The 20855-nt window shown below is 39.6% G+C and overlaps 1 protein-coding gene across 4 annotated transcripts in view; it reads left to right on the top strand.

Annotated features, from left to right (window-relative positions):
- USP6NL (USP6 N-terminal like) overlaps positions 1–20855 on the top strand; it is a 115634-nt gene that overhangs the window by 43118 nt on the left and 51661 nt on the right. For 3 of the 4 annotated variants that reach the window (XM_042872701.1, XM_042872700.1, XM_042872702.1), the window contains exons 3-4: positions 15734–15807; positions 16945–17027. In XM_042872701.1, the coding sequence (XP_042728635.1) occupies positions 15734–15807; positions 16945–17027 (157 nt within the window). Of the gene's footprint in view, positions 1–9073; positions 9174–15733; positions 15808–16944; positions 17028–20855 lie in introns of those variants that run through there. The other variant, XM_042872698.1, reaches the window with a different exon arrangement.

Raw genomic sequence — 20855 nt, 5'->3', positions numbered from 1 at the left:
AGGTAATAGGAAAATTGGTACTTGTATAAGATGGAAACACTTGCATAACAAGTTAGTGGAAACTTGGAACAGCTCTGCAATTTGTATATTTAATTTAATTTGAGTGTTGCATACCTGTAGCTTTGTGCATTAAAATACCTATGATGCACACACAGTTGTAAAACCCTTTGCTTTAAGTCCCATATGCCTTAGTGATGATGACCCTTGCATACCTTAACTTGGCAGCTAATTGTATTCAAGTGGTTTTGTACCTCTTAAACTACCATTCCCTAAGTAATGCGTCACACTTCCTCCCCCACCCCTTCCGTATCCTCTTTCCATATTGTTCATGTTTGTGCTCTTCGTTAGACATGACTTTTAAATTGTTTCTCTTCCTCTTTTCTGCCCTCAGAAGGTGTTATGTTACCAGAAAGCAGCTTTACTATGGCTGGTGGCTGTTTGCTGTGCATTGTGTCGGTGTGCAGCTTGTGGTGCTGCAGCTAAACCACAGAGCTCAGGCTGTACTTCCATCAACCTCCAAACTCTGGCTGTTGTGCCTGTGCTGTACAGCTGTCACTTGCCTTCACAGCTTCAGAAGAGATTTGGGCCATTCAGAACAGTAATAGCATTTCATTACTCTCCCACTAAAGACTTCTGACTCGGTAAAAGCTGGTTAAGTGGTGACAAAGTCACGTGTTCATTTTGCACGTCCTCTTAAGCTTCTCAAAGATGGATTCATTTATCTGAAAAATGTCTAAAAATTACTTTATTTTTGAGTCTGTGATTCACTGAACCACCACCTCAACTCACACCTGAGGAGTGGCTGTTGGTGATGCTGCTGCAATGAAAGAGAGAACGTCCTCTAGGAGGTGCATCTGATTCATTTATTACAGAAACCTGTTGACCAGATGAATGTTACCTTGGGATTAAACAACCTTTTGTACCTTCAGGTAGAAAGTATTCTTGGATGGTTTTATTTTTGGTTCTCCATTTTTATAGCACATAGCAAAATAATGTGAACTGTTGGTCCCAGTGGTCATTTTTGAGATATGATGTGCTATTCCAAAACAGCCGGTGTCGGCAAATAGATTGTGTGTGATTAACTTTATGGAGTTCATTGGTTATTCCTATGCCAGGGCTGAAACTGAGATAGGGAAGGGGAAGTAAATGAAACTAAATTTTGAGACTGAAAGCAGTAGTTCCTGTAGTTGTAGGTAGCACGCACTGAAGTTGTTTGCTTTACTGTGGTTTGTATTAAAGTAAATTTAAATTAGAATTTCTCTTCTCCTTGCCTAAACACAGGTGGGCTGTGTTCTTTGTAACTTCCCTTAAGAACTTGCCGTGATAATAAAAAATTTGCTGTTAAATTTAACGATTTCAAAAAATGAAATGGGAGAAACATTTGGTAATTTTCACTCTCGTTCTGACGTGTGTATGTGATGGCAAACGGCAGCTGTACTTCTGCTGAACAGGGAACAACTGATGGAAGGCTGCTGGATTTTCATCAGTTTGAAGCCACTGTGGTGATACTTCTGAAGTGTCTAAAATGCTGTAACTAAAGCATGGTTAATGTTCAACATCTTTGTTTCCTACTGCATAGCTAGAGCTTCTGGGAATATTAGTACCAAGATGACACATGGGCTTACTGTATCACTTTGGCTGTCTTTAGAGTAACATTAGAAATAGGAACTTTGGATTCTTAAGCATACTTAAAAATTGCCTTTAGTGGTAAAGCATAAAGGGAACTAAAATTTGTAACCAAAATCTCTTCTTCCTCTCCCAAGTTATTCTGGATTTAATTTCACTAATGAAATCTGCAGACTTGAATTTATTAAACTTCCATGCAGAGTTGATGAGTTTCTTGGTGTAGTGTAAAGGCTCATGGAAGTGTTTGTGGGTGAGCAGTCAGCGGGCTGCTTGTGTCTGCCCTTCTTTGGGAAGTCTGCTCTTACCCAGGGCAGGGATGCTTGTTTGCCAGATGCTGCTCCGTTGGCATGATGGGTTTGACTTCTGCCACAGGTTTTGATTCTGTAAGGTATAAAAATTCTGCAGATGCTGAGAGAAATCTGTTTGGAGTGAAGAGGGCTATTGAGCAGTCTTTGTTCGGATGTTCTCAGAGTGAATCCTTGCAATTTAGGACAGGCGTCGCTTAAGGATTGCATCAGTGCTGGAATTGCATTAAGTAGGCATTCTTCTCTGAACTAAATTCAAAAATCCTTTTTATCCTCTCTGCTGAGTCTATGAGAAGTGGTCAGATCTTGTTTTATTTTTATAAGCAGAGCACAGTGGTGAGAAGCTAATCTTCATTAGTAGGTTTACTGCATCATTGACTCTTTGTTACATTGATTCTTTGTTTAATGCTTGTGCAGAAGGTCTGGGCTACAATTAACCTTATGTTTGTGTTGTAACATAGATTTAAGGTCTTTACAGCATGTTTGTAGCTCTTCGTCTTGAATTAATACTGAAATATAAGTATTGATTTTTGAGAGAAATAGCAGTGAAAGCTTGCTTGTATGTTTGTAAGTGATATTTAGGTACTACACTGTTTGAAACCTCCTTATAAACCAACAAGAAGAAATTACTAATGATATACCTGTCATTGTACTGATTACTGAAGTCATTGTTTCTCTTCCCAGAAAGAGACTGGGGGAAAACAACTCTGCTTTGCCACACAGTCCTAAGGTGCATGGATGGATTACATCTAAAGACCAATTAATTGTTATGTATGGCAAGCCAGAAAGTCAAAACTGAATTGGAGTAAAGGTGATGGTTACAACATAGCTGGGAGGTGTATCCTACTGGTACTGTATTTGCTGGGTAAAAGACCAAAAGGTTGATGAATATGAACCTTCCTTTTTTTCTGTGCTGATTTTACCAAACAGAAGTGCTTTTACAGTGGTAAATATTTTAGCTGATGCCAACTAAATGGATACCAATTACATTAGTACCAATACATTAGTACTCCTTGCTTGTAAATATCAGTATAATCTGATTTAAATTTGGTAGAGATGCATCTCAGGCTTTATTGCAGCTTCTCCACTGTGTTTTCCCTGAGCTGGAGGCTGGAAATACAGGGTTGTATTCAAGCCAATGTTCTGGTCTTGACTGGGAAGTTTGTTTTGTTGTGCTGTGCTGTGTTTACCAGTCCTCAAGAAGTGAAACTAGAAACAACAACAACTTGCTGCCTGTCGCTGACTTCCTATTCTCATAGCAGAGGTGAAGAAACTGATAGTGTTTTCTTCCCCAATTGCTGCTGCTGCTGAACAAACTGGTTTACTTTTTGTTTGACTGCCTTTCATAAGAAGACTACTTTATAAACATAAGAAACCATGGATGCAGTGCTGCATGGCAATGAAGATAATTTCAAATGTTCAGAGGGAATTGCAGTCTTTTTCCTCTCTACCAAAGTGCAATTTATTTTTTAATAAAGTGCACAACAGATATTGTAAGAAGCTGATTACTTGAACTTTTCAAAGTAGGTTTATGTTGTTTAGACACAACTGATGAAAGCAGGCAGGTATCAAAATTTGCCTGATGTCTTTGTGTAGACTTGCTCCAACGTACCTTTGAGTCACTATGAGTAGATTTAGTCAGAGAAGCTTGTTTGTGCCATTCAGACTTTTTGTAGGATTTATTGAGAGGATTCTCTTTGTAGTTGGAGTATTACCACAGGTAATGTGTTTACCTGTTCAAAGATGAACAGTCCGTGGGAGACTGAAGTTCAGGTGTGGCCAGAGACTGAAGGCTGGGTTTTGTCTGCTGCTGGGGAGCGAATGATTACAGGATGCCCTGCAATGTCTGCTCCTGTAGAAGGGAGAAAAAGTCTAGGAGTTGGTAAGTAAATCTGAGACACGATGGCAACACTTAGCTTTCGTTTACTGTGTGAATGCATCCCTTGCTGTATCACACAGGGCCCACAAGGCTTTAAGCAGCCTATTGAGAAGAACAAGAGCTGGGTCACAGCTTGTGGTCACAGAGCACAGCAGGAGGAGCTTCTTCCTCTTCTCCATCGTGCTGCTGGCAGCAGTGTCTTTTGGAGCTGCTGGGAGCTCTGTAGCCTTATTCAATAATAGCAGAATAGCAGCCACTGCAGGAACAGCCATCCTTGCCTTCCTGTTTTCATCTCTGGAATTATCTGTGTAATCAGATGACGAGTTGAAGCTGTGCATATGTCAGAGTATTCAAGGATTGTCTGTGCAGAGGAACAAAACTTTATATTTTAGTGAGTAAAATGATAAAATATAGATGACTTTTGTAACTGGACATAGTGAGGAAGCACAGCTTCCACAAAAACAAAGCCCCTTTTTAAAATTTCTTCCAGTGTAAGTCTGAATGTTGTTTTGGTGGCACTGGGAACAGACATCACATCATTAATGGTGAATTTTAAAATAGCATTATTGTTTGCTCCATTAATTCTGACTGATACAGAGATAAAAATGATTAATTGAGAGACTTAATTAGTGCAGCATAGCATCAGACTACTTAAATATTAGTCTGCCAAAGTGATAAGCATAACTCTTCTTAGGAAATGTTCTTGCTTGTGTCAGAATCTAAAATATTACAACCATTTTTCTGTTTAAATTGATACTGCATATCTTAATGCTGTTAAAACATTCACAGTGTGCTGCGAATTAAGATGTACAATACAGGACATTGGAAATGGATGCAGAAAGATAGTTTTCCTTTTGTATTTAGTAACCTGTCGGAGTTGAAAGAAGTAACAGCAGAGTGCAGGATGGGTATTGTAGTTTACAGAACCCTGGGGGACTGTAGACATCATATATGAGGGCTGCTCCAAAAGTAATGCCTCCTGTTTTATGATGGTGGTGTGGCAGTAGAGGCTGAGCCTTCCCACCAGTATTCTGTTACATGTTGTTGTGTGACAGATGGCAGCAGAGGGGCAGCCTGACAAAATGGCATCTGACATGGAAGTGCACATGAAGCAAAGGTGTGGAATTGAATTCCTCCATGTAGAAAAAAATGGCACTCACTGGCATTTGCTGAACGTTTATGGATGTGAGCACAGTGAGGCGGTGGGTGGTGCATTTCTGCAGTGCTGACAACAGCAGTGGGTCACCTCTGCTGATACAGATTGTTACAAACATGGCATGCAGGCTCTTTCATTGCTGCTGAAAGTGCAAAGCTGATGGTGGTGGCTATGCTGAGAACAAGTGGCTTGTAGCTGAGAATTTGCTCCATCAAATAGTGTTATTGTACTCTTTGTATCTGTTATAGTTTCCATGGAAATAAATAGGAGGCATTACGTTTGGAGTGACAAGTTCTTTTGTATTATGAGGGATTATGAGGGGTATGAGGGACTCACAACAGTGTGTAGAGGATGACTTACATTAGGTTGCAGTTAAAATTCCTGAAATATTTCTGCTTTTCTGTCTGTTGATGCTGCTGCCATGGCCACGTTTGATTTTACAGTTTAATACAGCAGCTGACTTGCAGAATATTATTTTAAGACATAATTATAAAGACTGGGACCAGCGCTGGGAAAGGTCATGAATTTGAAGGAGAATTCATGCGGGACTCACACATATAGAATGTAACTGAAACATAGCATAGCAGTGTTAGATGTAGGCAGAGTTCCAGAAGATGTAATCTTTGGCTGTCAGTCTGTAAAGTGACTTCCATGTAGTAGCAATCCTCATGTGCTTTTCTGTGAAGACTTTCCTATCCTTTCAGCTTCTTTACTTCCAGTATTAATGTGTTACAGAAACAAGGCTTACTCTGTCTTGTTGAGCAGTGAGAATGCAAATCCTCTTTGATCATCACTTGTTTATAGGGCTGACGCTAAGTGAGACTTGTGCTTATATATCCTTAAAGAAGAAATGTGTGAGTGACCATTTCACAGTGATCAGAATGGTGCCCTTTCATGAGACTGAGGAGAGAAAAACAGTAATAAGCGCTTGAAAAAGCCAGACACCATCTAGGGAAGGAGAAGGAGGAGAACAAAAGCTGACTTAAGCTGAGACAGAAGACACTGCTTGCTGCACAAGTCAAACCAGTCATGAGATATTAGCAAGCCTGAAATTATACCCAGCCCAAGCCTTTGAGATTATGTTTATTAAAAGCTGCCATAAAATATTGTGCTCTTTTATTTCCACCCTTTCAAGAAAGGAGCATTGTTCAAAATTGGCCGTACTCTCTTAATTGTAGCTTGTCAGAAATTAGCCATTGTAGTTCTTTTGGCTCTGCAGCTGATTGTGTTAACCCTCATCAGATTAATTGTCTCATGGCTCATGACTGCACACACAACACTTGGAGAGGTGGAATTACTGCAGAGCACTGCAGAGCACTGCCAGTTCGTGTCGCTCTGCTTTGTGACATTCCGAGGACGAGTTACGAAGGTGACTTCGCACCCAGACTGCAGCTTCCAGCTGGGTTGGCCGTGGGCACGGCTGATGAAGATGATCTAATTTCAAGATGTACTTATTTAAGCAAAGCATGTAGAAGTAATTGTGAATTAAATCTAAGTAGATGGCCCAAATATGTTTTATTATATACTTACTTAATTTTCTTGCCGTTTTATTTGAATTTTGTTCTTATGGTGCTCTTATTAACTAGTAAGCTTTAATAAGGCCATAAGATTAAAAATGTGGTCCTAGCAATATTAGAGAGATTGATTAATGTTTGTAGAGTTCTTGTAAGTCTCTTAGTCAATTACTACTTACTGATTGCTGATAGTAAGAATGGTTGTTTTAAATTCTTTGCAGTATATGTAAGACTCTTTAATTCCAATTTCATGTTTTGACACGAGCTTTCTCCATGGAACATTATTTGATGCAGCTGCCTTGGTTTCCTTGCTCTTACTTTGAGTCCTTTGAGGGTAGTTTTGAAATTGCTTTGAGATAGCTTTTTAGTAGCAGCTAATTCTACTAATCTCCAAAGTGACCGTTTTCCATTGGTGACTGTGCAGCATCTCACAGGGGATCCTGCAGAACTGCAAGTGTTCTGCTGTAATGAAGCATGATTTTCCATTAAGATGAGAGTTCAGTTATATTTCTTCAGGCAAGTTCAGTCCCTACTTTCCTATCTTCCACCTGTTACTCCTCATGCAACACAACTGCAACAACAAGTTCTATTCTGAAGAAATGCTGACTTTTAAAAGCCGCAGGGAAAGGACTGTATGTTTTCTGCAGTTGGATTTTTTGTGTGTGTGCCAATATGGCTGTGTGTATTGATTTTCCTAATAACTTCACTTTATTTTTACATAAGCTTCCTAGTCAAAATCTTCCCCTTCTTCTGTAGGTCATTACTTCAAAATATGCAGAAAAATACACATACTAAACATGAAAAGAAGTTAAAGATGCAAGAAAAATATCGGAGTGATATGGCTCTTATCCTATTGCTGCCTGAAGGTAGTGTGGTAGAAGGACACCAGTGCTGTTAAAAACCACGACTGTTGTCAGGTGCTTAAGGTATTTACTGGGAGAGTTAGCCTGGGATGAGTGCTACTCTTCATGGTGTGTAGGTTGTTTTGTCTTCCTCACTAATGTGCTCAGATCTGGAAATAAGTCTTTGGTTTTATGGAACCAGTTCAGTAGTTCTACGGTGAGAAAAATGGAAGATGGTTTTTGTATAGCAAGCTTACTATTGTCTGTAATAGTGCCAGCAGTAAGAATGTCACGTTTAGGAGAAATATCTTAGAGACTGATATTGTGTGGGCTTAGTCTAAACTCACACTATATCAGCAGACTAAATTATTGACGATACAATTGAAGGAATTATTATTTTTAAAAAATTCTCTGGGGGAAGCAAAAGAAAAGAGAGTAGTTCTATGATCTTGATCAGATCTTTTGTTCCTGGCATTTAATGCTTTCCAGGGTGCAAGGAAATCAGAGTCACAAGTTGAGGTTGGCAAGGACCTCTGGGTCTATCTGGCCCAAGCACTGCTCAGGCAGAGACACCCACAGCTGGGTGCCCAAGACTGTGTCAAGGCGGCTCCTGAAGATCTCCAAAGAGGAGACTCTAGAGCCTCTCTGGGCAACCTGTGCCAATGCTCTGGCACCTAGAAGCACAGAAATGCTTCGTGATGTTACAAGGAACCTCTTGTGTTCCAGTTTGTGCCCGCTGCCTCTTGTCCTGGCACTGGTTGCTGCTGGAAGGAGCCTGGCTCCATCATGTTTGCAGCCTCCCTTCAGGTATCTTACATACACTGATAAGTTTCCCTCGAGCCTTCTCTAGTCTAAAGAGTCCCAATGACTATCAGATTTGCAGCAATCTGAGCACCACAAGTCTTTCAAGCCAGGTTTGGCACAGTGCGTGCTTCTAACTTGTTAAGAAGTTAAATAGTAGTTGTGGGCTGGTTCTTGGCTGAACCACTGCATAGCAGGTAGCACTTTGCTTGAGAAGAACCCTTGTGCGAGGCCTAAAAACTCTGCAGGAGAACAGCTTGGTATGAGTGCCCTTGCATATTTGATATGGAGGTTTGTTTTGCAAGTGTTGGGGGTGCTGACTGCTGTCCTGAAAGCAGATGAATTCTAGCAATATTCAATCTTAGATTTGTACTGTTTTGATCCAGGAAAACATTCTTATCACCTCCTAGCATCCTAAGAATTTCAAGTCCCCAAGTTATCCTTAACAATAAAGCAGGTCTAAATAATAATAAAAAAGTATTTTCCATCCTGTGACCAAGAAATACTAAACAGTTACAGAAACATAAACTGCATTTTTACAAGGTTTTATTTCATGGTATCTTAAGTACTAAGCCAGAAGCAGACACTTAAAGCCCCATTTCTAGTCAGTTCTTTAAATGAGGTGCTTTTCATGCAGCTCTTGGCAAATACCAGTAAGAATTCTTACCCCAGACCAGTGATGTGTTACAGGAGCAGTGTCCTGTGAGGCTGTTTGTTCAAATCCTCTTGTTTATTATTAGCCGGGCTGTAGGCTGCAATGGATACCACTGCTATGTTGCCTGCATGACACTTCTTGCTAACAAATGGCATCTTTGTTTGAGTATCTGCAGTTCGTGTAGCTGTAGAGGGGCCATGCCTTGAAAAAGAGTGAGCCAGTGCCAAATAGCTCGGTTACATGGAGCAGTTGCTCCAAGCGGAGGAGGAGAACTTTCTCCTTTTACTTTCGGATGCAGTGGCTTGGAATATGATCTAGGAATAAACAGGTTTACTTCATGAGGACTAAAAGTGACTTTTACAAGGACTGGGCAGAAAACCTCAATCTACAGAATGGTAAAATATCATTTTATTTTATGTACTGCACTTTAACTGTTAACTGTCTGAAGGTACTGTGCACTAATTTCCTTCTCTTTAATTTCTGTACAGTGACAACTGAGTTTTAAATACCCAGTATGATTAAGTTATACAGTTATGCTGAATGGTGGAAGAAATGTAACTCGCTTAATTACTGGTGGTATTTTCTTCCTGAGCAACTATTACTATGTAAAAGCATAGCATTTTCTGACCATTCAACTCTTTTTCACTTCCTAAAAATAACATGCATGAGAAGAGAAATGAAGTATAATAAATGTTTATTTTGTTTCCTGTAAAGCAGAAAATCTGATATCTATGTGTAGATATGTACCACGTTTTTCTTCTTTTTAAATGTTGTCTACCCACAACAAAATACTATTAAGCGTACGTCATGGGTCGTGGCTTTTCCTTCATTGTTTGTGAGAAAGAACTTGAAGGAAAATAAACAGCATTGGTATGAAAGGGACTTTCTGATATGACCACAGACTTAAAACAAAACTTCTGCTTGTTGCTCTGTTATGTGCCTTCAGTGTGTAGATGCACAGCAGCTGTTGGTAGTGCCTGCAGACAGGAATTTGTGCCACTGCAGCTCTTTGTGCAGTGGAATGTGCAGTGTGCAAACAAGAATTTGAGTGAAGCAATGGAAAACAGATGATTGTGTTCCAAGTCTTTGGGGGTTTTAGATTGCTCCGCAGTCAAGGAGGCAATGGGGTTGGGTCAGATAACAAAGCAGGGAGAAATCTCCTTTTCAGAATAAGGATAAGGTAGCACAGGGATAGCAATATACTAACCCTCATCCCCACAACAAGAGTCATGACTTAAGTTTATGGTACATCTATAACTTATGCATCAGCACCATAAGCACTGTAACATACCTTGTTACGTCCCCACTCCTTCGAGATCTGTGAAGCTCTCTGTGGTACTCATGTTGTGCTGCCTTGATGAAGAAGCTGTGCTCGGTGGTTTTTACCTTTCCTTGTATCTAACAGTGCATTTTTAGACTAAGGGAGAAGCCTAACTAGTGAGGTAGAGCCACACAAACTTCATTCACAGTAAGTTTGGCTCAGTGGCTTGTAGGTGGTTCGACACAGGGCCAGCCATGTCTGAGACTGTCCAAATGCTTCTTGAAGTTCCTCAGGTCCACTGTCACACAGAGCAGAGCTCAGCGCTGCCCTCTGCTCCGTGTGAGAGCTGCAGCCGCCATCAGGCCTTCCCTCAGCTCCTCTGCTCTGGGCCGAGCAAACCCAGCTCTAAGGCTCTGCACTGTCTGTAGTTGCATACATGTGGCAACTAACAAAAGGGAACGTGTAGCATGAAGGTGAGAGTAAGCCGGGATTATTTCTCAGTTGTTCAATAGCTGTCAGAATGTGACTTTGTTAGTATCTGTTTTGTTGTTGTTGTAAATTTGTCCTTGAGAAAATATTATTCTTAGTCAAGAGTTTAATTTTTACATCCATTTTTAGGGTATGTAATTATTTTCCTTTAAGTAATGTCTGTTTTGAATTTGATGCAACATTTTGCTATTAAGTCACTATGACACCCGCTCAATTCCAATTAGTCTTGCATTCGTTTGGGAGCAGGATATTATGGTTTTTACCTTGCATTTTACATCTTATTATTAGTTCATTGTCCTGTAAGTTTACTATACTTGACTTTCTTCCTTAGGATTGGAAGAATGTAGAATTCAGGAAAAGTAAACAGTTCTGCATGGGATGCTTAGAGTTGTAGCTGGTTAAAAGAACACGCTGTTTCTAGTTGATTTGTAATAAAAGGTTGTGTAAGAACCTGTTTATTGCCAACTTAAGAGTTTATTTTAATTTAATGTGATATTTTTCAGTTCTTGTTCCAGTAGACTGAGCTGAACAAGGGTTTTGAAGTTTTGAAGAACCTCTGAAAATGTGGGGTTTTATTTTCAATGTGGCTGAGATGCACACCACCTAATAGTGAATAGCAGGCTAACATCTGTAATTCATCCATAAATTTGTTGCTTCTAAGTAATGCTGCCATCTCCAGATGACTAATTTCCTTTATCAGAAAATAAATACTGAAGACAAATTAGGACTGTGTCCTTGCAGTAGGTAGGGCTGGCTTGTTTTTTTTGCCTTTGCCACTTACATTTTTTACATACCATCACATCTTTCTGTTCCAAAGAGATTGTTGTTTTCGATTCTTGAACAATTGCTGAGGTGAGGAGATGCTCTTATTAGAGTGACAAAGGAGCAAAGCTTGTACATAGTGCTGGTGGTTTTCTCGCTTTATGGGGCTGATGACAGTGCACAGATATCTAATTTATCAGACCTGATTCTTTATGAGCTTAAAATCAGTGACTGGCAAAATGAGACCAAATCTTACCCCAAACTCAAGTATCCTTTAAATTCAGCTGTTTACTGGTCATCCCAGCAGTGCTGAAAAGTCAAATCGCCCGATTTCTAAGGGTAAAGAAGACAAAGGGTAAAATCCTGGCTGTTAAGTTGGTCCTTTTTAAGACTGTCACAGGCTGGAATTTTCTGTTAAAATTTCTGCCCTTACCGATGCTTCAAGAGCTTTGTGTGCTGCCTTTCCAAATGTATAAACTTGTAATATCTGTAAAATACAGGAAACAGATCATTGTGACAGAGTGATGGGGAGAAAATACTCTGATGGGGAAAGCTACATGTATTAGGCCAGCTGTCCAGAGTGTTGTTCTGGCCTTTCTTTCTCTCATTTACCTCTTTTGCATACTAAATGCATGACATTGCTGCTAGCATCACACTCGCTGTACCCTGTCATGCTGACCAGTTGTATTAGGAATTTGCATGCTCTGATTATTGTGCTGTCATTGGCACTTTCTATCAGCAGTGATTATACTTTGTTTTCGGTTGCTGACATTTCCTTAGTTTTTAGTCAAAATCAGTTTTCTGTGCTACTTAACTGATCATATGCTAATATCAGCATCACCTGAGACTATATTCTTTGCTATATCATGTGCTGTTGATCACCTCTAATGCTAATTTTAACTTGGAAAGGTAATCAAACTAGTTACACCACTTTAACTGCTTTCATTGAAGTAAGACTTCAAGGTCCCTTCCAACCTCAACCTTTCCAAGATTCTGTGTATTTTTCTTCCAAGGAGCATATTTTGTGCAGAATTTCTTCCCATATTTAGCTTTTACTTAATCAGGAATCATTCTGTAATTTCTAATTTGAAGATATTTAAATAATTCTTGCAAGAAACAATATGATCTGTTTATTTCTTGAAATATAACCTCTTGTCCCTGTTTCAAGCTGTTCTCTGAGTTCTGAGTGGATTAATGTGATGTTAGGCTGTGTCCGAGCAGCTAAAAGATTAAGATGCTTCTGGCAGAAAGTGAAGAGGATTACTTTAAAGGCAATGAATATGATAATTTCCACGCTAAATGTAATTGAATTGTCATGAGGCACTGAACATGTCAAACGTCGATGTGTGTTACTTGTGGGGAGAACAGGAAGGTAAGCCACAGAGATATGTTCAGCATAAATCTGGACCCTGCTTCTGGCGCAAATACAGTTTTGCATTATTCTATCATACATTATTTAATCTTGGTTTCAACTTTTGTTGTTTAATCCGTTTGTGTTGTGGAAGAGCTCTGTGTCTCCTTTTGAGTATATTTTTGAATGCAAGCAATAATCGTTTGGTTGCATTCTGTTAACAAAAAAATACCATGGCCCTCACTACTTGCTTTGCTACTCTCTTACTCAAATCAGATCTTATTTCTCTTTTACTGGGAAAAGAGTGATAGAAGTATTTCCCCATTTCTCAAGGCCTAACAGTAATCATACTTTAAACAAATAGGCTTTCCCCAAATCTGTCCATAAAACCATGACAAGAAGTAAGGATTAGAACAGCTCAACTTTGGAATTCTCTCAGCAAGTATAAATTTACTTCTAAAAACTCGTAATTGGTCTTCTCTAAGGCATTAATGTAAACAGACATCTGTTTGTGTCTTACAAAGGAAAATACAATTCAGTTTTGATTATGATTCCTTTAGCTTCCTTCTTTGAAAATAAAGCCTGGTTTCATGTACTACTTTGTCAGTGTGGATTAGGGGCTTAAGTGTGGGCACTGGAAGTTTGGTGAGCAAAGTGTGTCAACTAGTACAGGATTAACAAATGGTTTGGTGTAATTTTGTTGGGAATATATAGTTCTTAATTGTGCTCAGGGTAGCATGGAGTTTGGTTTTTGTGTCCTTGTGTGGTGATGTTGCTGGGGAGGACGTTCTAGAAGGGGATTTTTGTTGGCTGTTACACAGCTAGCTGGGGTAACGGCCCATGGTAATTATAGAATTGTCAGAAAAAAAAGCAAGCATGAAACCAAACTGCTTCATCTCTTGCTCTCCTCTTTAAGCTTGGGAATGAATGAAGGTGGATCCAGCACCGTGAGGAGCAACAGGAACATCACTGTGCTCAGACAGCACTACAGACTGACAACATGAAATGAAGCAACTCACTTACCGCCTTACAGGGAGGAAATTATTTATCAGTGATGTGGCATAGAGATGCATAGCTTCAAAATGTAGCAGATGTGGTTCTTAAATTTTAAATGATTACATAAATAAATGCATGCTGGTTCTCGTGTACTTTGGGAAAAAATGACAAAGCCAGATGTCCTCTCTAATAAATGAGAGGGGTATGATTGGGAAATGATAGTGACAGACAGAGGGGAGCCAGAATGTGGAAAGCAAAGCGCAGAGCATTTATTCATGATTTCCTGTAGTTAAAGAAGCAGTCAGACTTCTTGTTAGGGGAAATCTGGGACAGGCATCATTGCTGCCGGTGCAGTGGGGCATGTGTCTGTGATGGGGGCATGCTGCGGTTCTGTCTGCATTCCCCTAAAGAAACTTCAAGGGGAAACATGTAGAGAATGTGCTCAGTCACTTCACTAGCAGGCAGCTTTGAAGGCTACTTAGGAGCAACTTAAATATGTAGGTGAATTTTAATAACGAAATACCCCTTTGAACAAATAAGTGTGCTAATGCCATAGGCTCCGAAAAATCTTTTCCAGACTTATTGACATGATTTATTCATGTGATGTCCAGTTTTGCCCCTTTAAATTTGGAATATTGAAGTGCAGTATGTTCTTGCCCAGGTGGCCAACTGTGTTCTGTGCTGCATTAAAAAAAGGGGTGGCCAGCAGGGAGAGGAGGTGATTGTCCCCCTCTACTCAGCTCTTGTGAGGCCCCATCTGCAGTACTGCATCCAGGCCAGGGGTTCCCAGCACAGGAAGGACATGGAGCTCTTGGAGCAGGTCCAGAGGAGGGCACTAAGATGATCAGAGGGCTGGAGCACCTCTCCTATGGGGAAAGGTTGAAGGAACTGAGCTTGTTTAGCTTGGAGAAGAGAAGGCTTTGGGGAGACCTCATTGTGGCCTTCCAGTTCTTGAAGGGGAGCACATAAACAGGAGGGGGAACGGCTGTTTACAAGGGTGGACAGTGATAGGACAAGGGGAATGGTCTTTAACTGAGACAGGGGAGGTTTAGGTTAGATATTTGAAGGAAATTTTTCACACAGAGGGTGGTGAAACACTGGAACAGGTTGCCCAAGGAGGCTGTGGATGCCCCATCCCTGGAGGCATTGAAGGCCAGGCTGGATGTGGCTCTGGGCAGCCTGGTCTGCTGGTTGGTGATCCTGCACATAGCAGGGGGTTGAAACGAGATGACCATTGTGGTCCATTTCAATCCAGGTCATTCTGTGATTCCATAATCTTAATTACCACCTGTGGTACCCTTTGCATTCTAATCTGTGATTGAGAGATTGTTTCTGCTAAGGGAAGGATGCTGAGGAACCTAATTCAGTTCTGCTTGCAGTCTGTTTCATGTTTCCTCAATCATATCAGATTTCTCTAAACTTTAACTCCACTATTGCAGTAACCTTTGCTGTACTTGTGGTGTACTGATGTTCAGTATTTACCTAAACATCTCTTTTTTTTTTCTTGCTTACCAACCTTCCCATTGTTAGATACTTATGCTTATTCTCTCTCTGGGCTGCACAAGTTGCAGATGTGATTCTATAGTGATCTCTTTCCCTGTTTTCTAAGAAATAAGTCTGAGGCAATTTCTAAGATAAAGTCATGCAGTATTCCTTGGGTATTCATGGTTTTTTCATCCCTCCTGTATGAATCCTGAAAATATTTACAATGTTGGATTTAAAACAGTAGTGTATGTTTGGGTTTTCTTCAACTAGATAAATGCTTCTGGAATTGTCAAATAGGATCTTTTACTACTCTCTTCACTCTTTCAGTTATAGAGTTTTTTTCCTTTTTAAAATAAATTTATTGAATTGCTTTTTTAGTGGAAGGGGGGGACATTCTGAACTCAGAGTTAGTTATTGTCCACTAATTATATTTTATTCTGCTCAGTATTCAGGAGGTGTACTGCGATCATATTTTGTTTTGATACAATTGTTTTGGCATTTCTCCATACAAATAATTACTCTGAAGTCAAGATTATTTTCTAAGTACTTAACTGCAGTTTTTTTGCTCACAAGGGAGAGAATCTGAACAGCTTTATTATAATCCTCCACAGGCGCAGATGCCGAGCAGGATGCTGCTGTCAAACTTGCCCAGGAACGAGCAGAGATAGTTGCCAAGTATGACAGAGTAAGTGAATTTAATAATAATTGAAAGTCATTTTATAATTAACTTTAGTAATATTTCTGTTTTCAAAATGAATTACGGTTTCCCACTGGCTTCTGTTTATTTAGTTAAAATACCCTCTATACTACTAATCTAGTGATTTTTGGGATGCTTTGGCCTGTGAGTAGGTTAAATTCTCCTGCCACAGGGATATTCTGAATAACCAACTCATTTTTCAGGTGCATGGCAAGTTGCACTGGGACTGCTTTAAGGTAGTGTAATGTTTTTAGATGTAATGAAAGCATCGTGTTTGAGAATGCTGAGTGCATATCACAGAAACACCAAGGTTAGAAAAGACCTACAAGATCATCCAGTCCAACCATCCACCTATCACCAATAGTTCTCAATAAAATCTATAGGATCAGAGGAACTCTTACCATGCTCTTTAATTCATTTGATGGTAATAGAAGAGCATCATTACAGAAAACTTAATACATAAGTAAACTGCTTTGTATGTCAAATTGTTATAAGGAATTAAAGAAATATCCTAGGCGTTATCTTTTTCTCAAACTACTTGTCATATAAAAGCCTGGTGCAGCACGTGTCTGGAATACCTGCACCATGTTCATATATTCCAGTAACGCTTGTGAGTTTTTAAGTGTCCTTGGAGAACTGTGCCTTAGACTTGTTTGTAGAATGGATGAAGGATTTTAATGCCAGGCTTAGGGTAATGTCCTGCACAGTGAGCACTTAGAGTAGCTGTATTGTTTTGATATGGAAACACTGTGTACGTGACTTCTATTCTGAGCGGTGGCCTCTCTTCACACTCAGCAACCTGTATGTAGTTTGTATCAGAAGAGTGTGTATTTCATTAGGAGCAGGAGGAAGGAATGGGAATGAATGCATGCAGCAGTGGCAGAAAGAGGTTTCCTGTGATGAAAATACCAGTCCCAGCAGCTGATAGAGCTGTGCTACTTTGCTATTTTTGGGTGGTCAGTTTAGTACTGGTCTTCTACTGCTCTAGCTTACTACCAAAGTGTATCAAAGATTATGGCTCAATCATGTCTTTCTGTGTTTTAGTTTATTGTATCATAGAACTTAATTTGAAACTTAATTTGGCTCTCTCTCTTTTTTTCTTTTTTTTTCCTTCCTTTCTGATAGGGACGAGATGGTGCACAGATTGAACCATGGGAAGATGCTGACTATCGCCTGTACAAAGTTACAGATAGATTTGGGTTTCTACAGTAAGTAGCTACACTGAAAAGAGAATAAGAGTTTTTTCCTGTTACTATTTGTATTTTTTTATTGTAATGCCTATTTGGTGAAAGTATTTGTTATACATTTTTGTAGATCTTCTGGAAACTTTGCTATGCAAATTTTTTGCTATATAATCTTCTACTGTGCTTTTCAGTTCAGTGTTTAGTTTTTTTCCTGTAATGTGATCCTGTTTGGGCACTAAAATGCTTTTTAATTATTTGGGAATAAAAATTGATAATCGGTACAGATATTTTAAGCTCAATGAAATTGCAGCTAAAATTGTTTTTAAGTAACTGTGTTACATGTGAACAAACTTCAAATTTTTGGAAGGAAATTTTAAAAATGTTATTTCCATGTTGACCTTTAATTTTAAAGTTTAAGATTATATAATAGCTGTATATGAATAACTATATATCCCTCAAAGATGAAGCTCATTTAACTTCATTTTTTAACTAACCCTACTAAAATCTCATGCTGATTTTGGATCAAACGTTGTATCATTAAGAAAAGTGAGAAAACACCAGAATCTGGTCAGATTCCCTTAATGATCTCCCAATGATCTCACTTCTGGCAAATAAAGGTAATTGCATTAAATGGTATTAGAATTTCTGTGGCTAGCAAATGGAAAAGTCCAGTGAGCAGAAGCTGAACTCAAATTGATTTTCCACTTCTGATAACATCCAGCCAAGAGTCTTTGACGTTCTTGGTATTTGGCATTTGTTTCAATGTATGAAGTTCAATTAGGCTCTCCAACACAAGCAGAGTTGAGTGGAAAACTTTATTTCTAACTAGCCGTTTTTGTACCATTTGGTGTGTGACTTGCAAATAGTTGGTAAATTATAGCTACACTACTACAGGTCTGGTACTGTTGCTGTCATTGTAGGCATTCCTAGTGTAGAACAGACACCAGAATGATTTCCTGTGCATAAGTAAAAGAGATAAGTACCTTCAGATTTCCCAGCAGATTCTTGATTTCGGTAGCTGTACAGACTTCTGAAACCTCCCTGTTACTTGTCTTGTGATATTTCCCTTTCTATAAATGAGGCATGGGAGTGTGTTAGTAATGTCTGCTCAAGCTGCTACTACTATTGGTCTCTCTTTCAGAGTCTTGGACTTTGTGGTTTCAGTGTCGTGTATCTGAGGTGCAGTGATGGAAATGCTGCTTAGCAAAATAACATTTGTCAATTTCCAAGCTGCTGTAGCACTAACTTTAAACTACTTATGGAACTTTACATCACACTCTGGCCTTTTTTTGGTGATTAGACAGTGTAGATGTACCTTAGTCATTACACAATACTTCTTTTCCATTAATATAATTAGTCACTAATATGAAGCCCATGCAGTATTCATACAGCCAGCTTCTAGAGTTGAAATTGGAAAGATATATGATACATGAACACTGCGCAAATTAGTGAGGACTTGAATATCCATATCCATCATTAATTCTGTGATACTCATGCTTACATGTTGACCTGTGTCTCTTTATAAGGCAGATTTCTCCTGAGTGCTGTTAAGGCTGCTTTATTATCTGTGAAGCAAACTCATTGCAAATAAGAGTTCTGTTTTCCTGAGAAATAAAATCTCTCCCGATATGAAAATTACAATTAGGACAAGCATATCAGATGTCTTTTCAGGGAAAGATGATCTACATTACAGTATAGACTCTGACTGTGGTCTGAGTTCACTTATACTGCAGTACTGACCCTCCCTGCTTCTAAAAGAATTTGAAACTAAGCAGCATGAATGCAGCTCGTACCAAAAGCCTCAAAAATTGCCTCAGTGGTTATCATCCAAGACTATTCATTGAAACCTTCAAGGTGCCGGATCAGCACTGCAGTGAGCAGTTAGTGAGAGGTAAAAATCTTCAGCTGATTGCTTGGTGTGCATTGCCAGCATTTCCTTAGTGAGCTGTCAGGACTCATAATCCCTCCTGACCCATCTATCCTGCTTACAGTGTGAGTTAACAAAACAGTCTGATGCACACTGAAAACTAAAAATCTGGAGACAGTACCAAACTTTTGTAATCTAGTTGAGATTTGCAATGACTTGTAATCTTGTTGATAATGACCTTTTAAAAAATGCTCAGTAGCTGAAAAACACCTTTGTATCAGGGGGATGCTGGCTGTGGGGAACCTGGCAGAAAATTGGGGCTTGCTTGCCCAAGGAATGGCCCTGATTTCCATCAGGAGTTTATAAACTTCTCCTTGGTGTGCCCTGTTTGTAGCTTTCTTTGTCTGAGTGTGCATCTGAAATTTAGCTGTTAGGGCAGGATGACAAGGTTTTTTTTTGAATTGAAGCACTCCAGTAACGCCACATTAAGGACAGAGAAGATGGTGGAAAAAATAAAGATGAGATACTTCTAAAGAGCAGTTTTGGTCTAGTTTCATCATTCTTTGGTTGTTCTGGTGTCTTTTTTTGTGTGTCCAAGTAGGATGTAGTAAACTTAGAGAGCTTGAAGACATTTACACTTTTATTGTTCCTGTTGTTCCTGTGATGCTGGTAGGAGTGGGTGAACTGTTTAGATTTTCTTTTGAGAACATATTGAGTGCAACAGGGAAGATCCTTTTTATGTAACAGTTGCCCTTGAATGGAAACAAATATGCTATAACCCTTCAGACAAACTATCTTACCTTAAGGGTAACCTTCTTGCAAGACCTACAGGTGAAATATCTGTTGGGCAGTTTTAGTCACTATTAATGGTCGTTGCGGCATTAATGTTTGCAATCTTTACTTTCCATTCTGCTGTAAAGTTTTTATAAGTATGCCTTAGAAATACAATTTAAATTGTTCTCTGAAGTACCATTTTTTATTTTTTCTTCCACAAATGAGTGTGGAAGTTGTACTTGACTTTGAATAGTAAAAGGAAGTTGGTGTGGACAGGCTATTAAACCAACTGTTAAAAACAAAGAGAACAAAACGGAGTTAATGCCTTGTGAACTCAGGGAACAAAAAACAAAGTACAGTGAAAAGTACAAATACATTATTGTAAGTATGGATTGTTTGAAATTAATAACGGGAAGTTTGAGGAAAGAGATTTCCAGCAAGCATGCTAAGCTGTGGCATAACTCTCCATGGAGCTGAAGGGATCTCTCTTGAGACGTTTAACACCAGATTGTACAAAACAGAGCGATGCACTCGTGAGGAATGCTGTCATTGGGATGGGATACAGAGATGTGCCCATCATCTGAGTACAGTCTAGCTCTGGAAAGTAATTTATGAGGATAGAAACTGAGGCACTGACCAAAGGGGTTGGTGTTTTCTAGACGTGTTGGTGCCTGTTGCCGTGAACTAGGCTGTTGTACAGCCTGACAGTGTGTTTGCTTAGCTCTGTAAGGTTGAGGATGTATTTGAGAAGATATATTTTCAGTGCTTGTTTCCCAAAGGAAAAAGGCTGTTTCAGAGTTCAGAGTCCCCCCAAATACTTGGATTGTCTCTGAGGGAGTTAAGATTATGTCCCTTTTCATAGCTGCGACTATACTGCACGTGCCATTTCAACCTGGTCAACAGCTCTTCATGCACTACAGTGCAGCACTTCCAGTCCTGTTCATCTCAATGTCATGGTTTTGTGATTTTTGGCTTTCGGTATTCCACATCATAACATCATGTGGGGCACTGGGACTTTAACTGTTAATGCTCAAGTCCTGGGTACCTGCCCTGAAGAGAAGAAGAACTACATTCCCCAGGGGACCTTGCGGTCAGGGAGAGGCGGTTTAACTCCTGGCAAGGTCGCCTGATTTCTCTTTCTCGCCTGCCCTTCATCGTGGACGCTGCTCCTGTCTCCCTGCTGCTCAACTGGACTGCGCATCTCACCTCAG

This window comes from Lagopus leucura, unplaced genomic scaffold, assembly GCF_019238085.1.
Source record: "Lagopus leucura isolate 7727_CA_CO unplaced genomic scaffold, USGS_WTPT01 Super-Scaffold_100008, whole genome shotgun sequence".
Lineage (NCBI taxonomy): Eukaryota > Metazoa > Chordata > Aves > Galliformes > Phasianidae > Lagopus > Lagopus leucura.
Note: the sequence above shows the minus strand (reverse complement) of the source record. Positions and strands in the feature narration are given on the sequence as shown.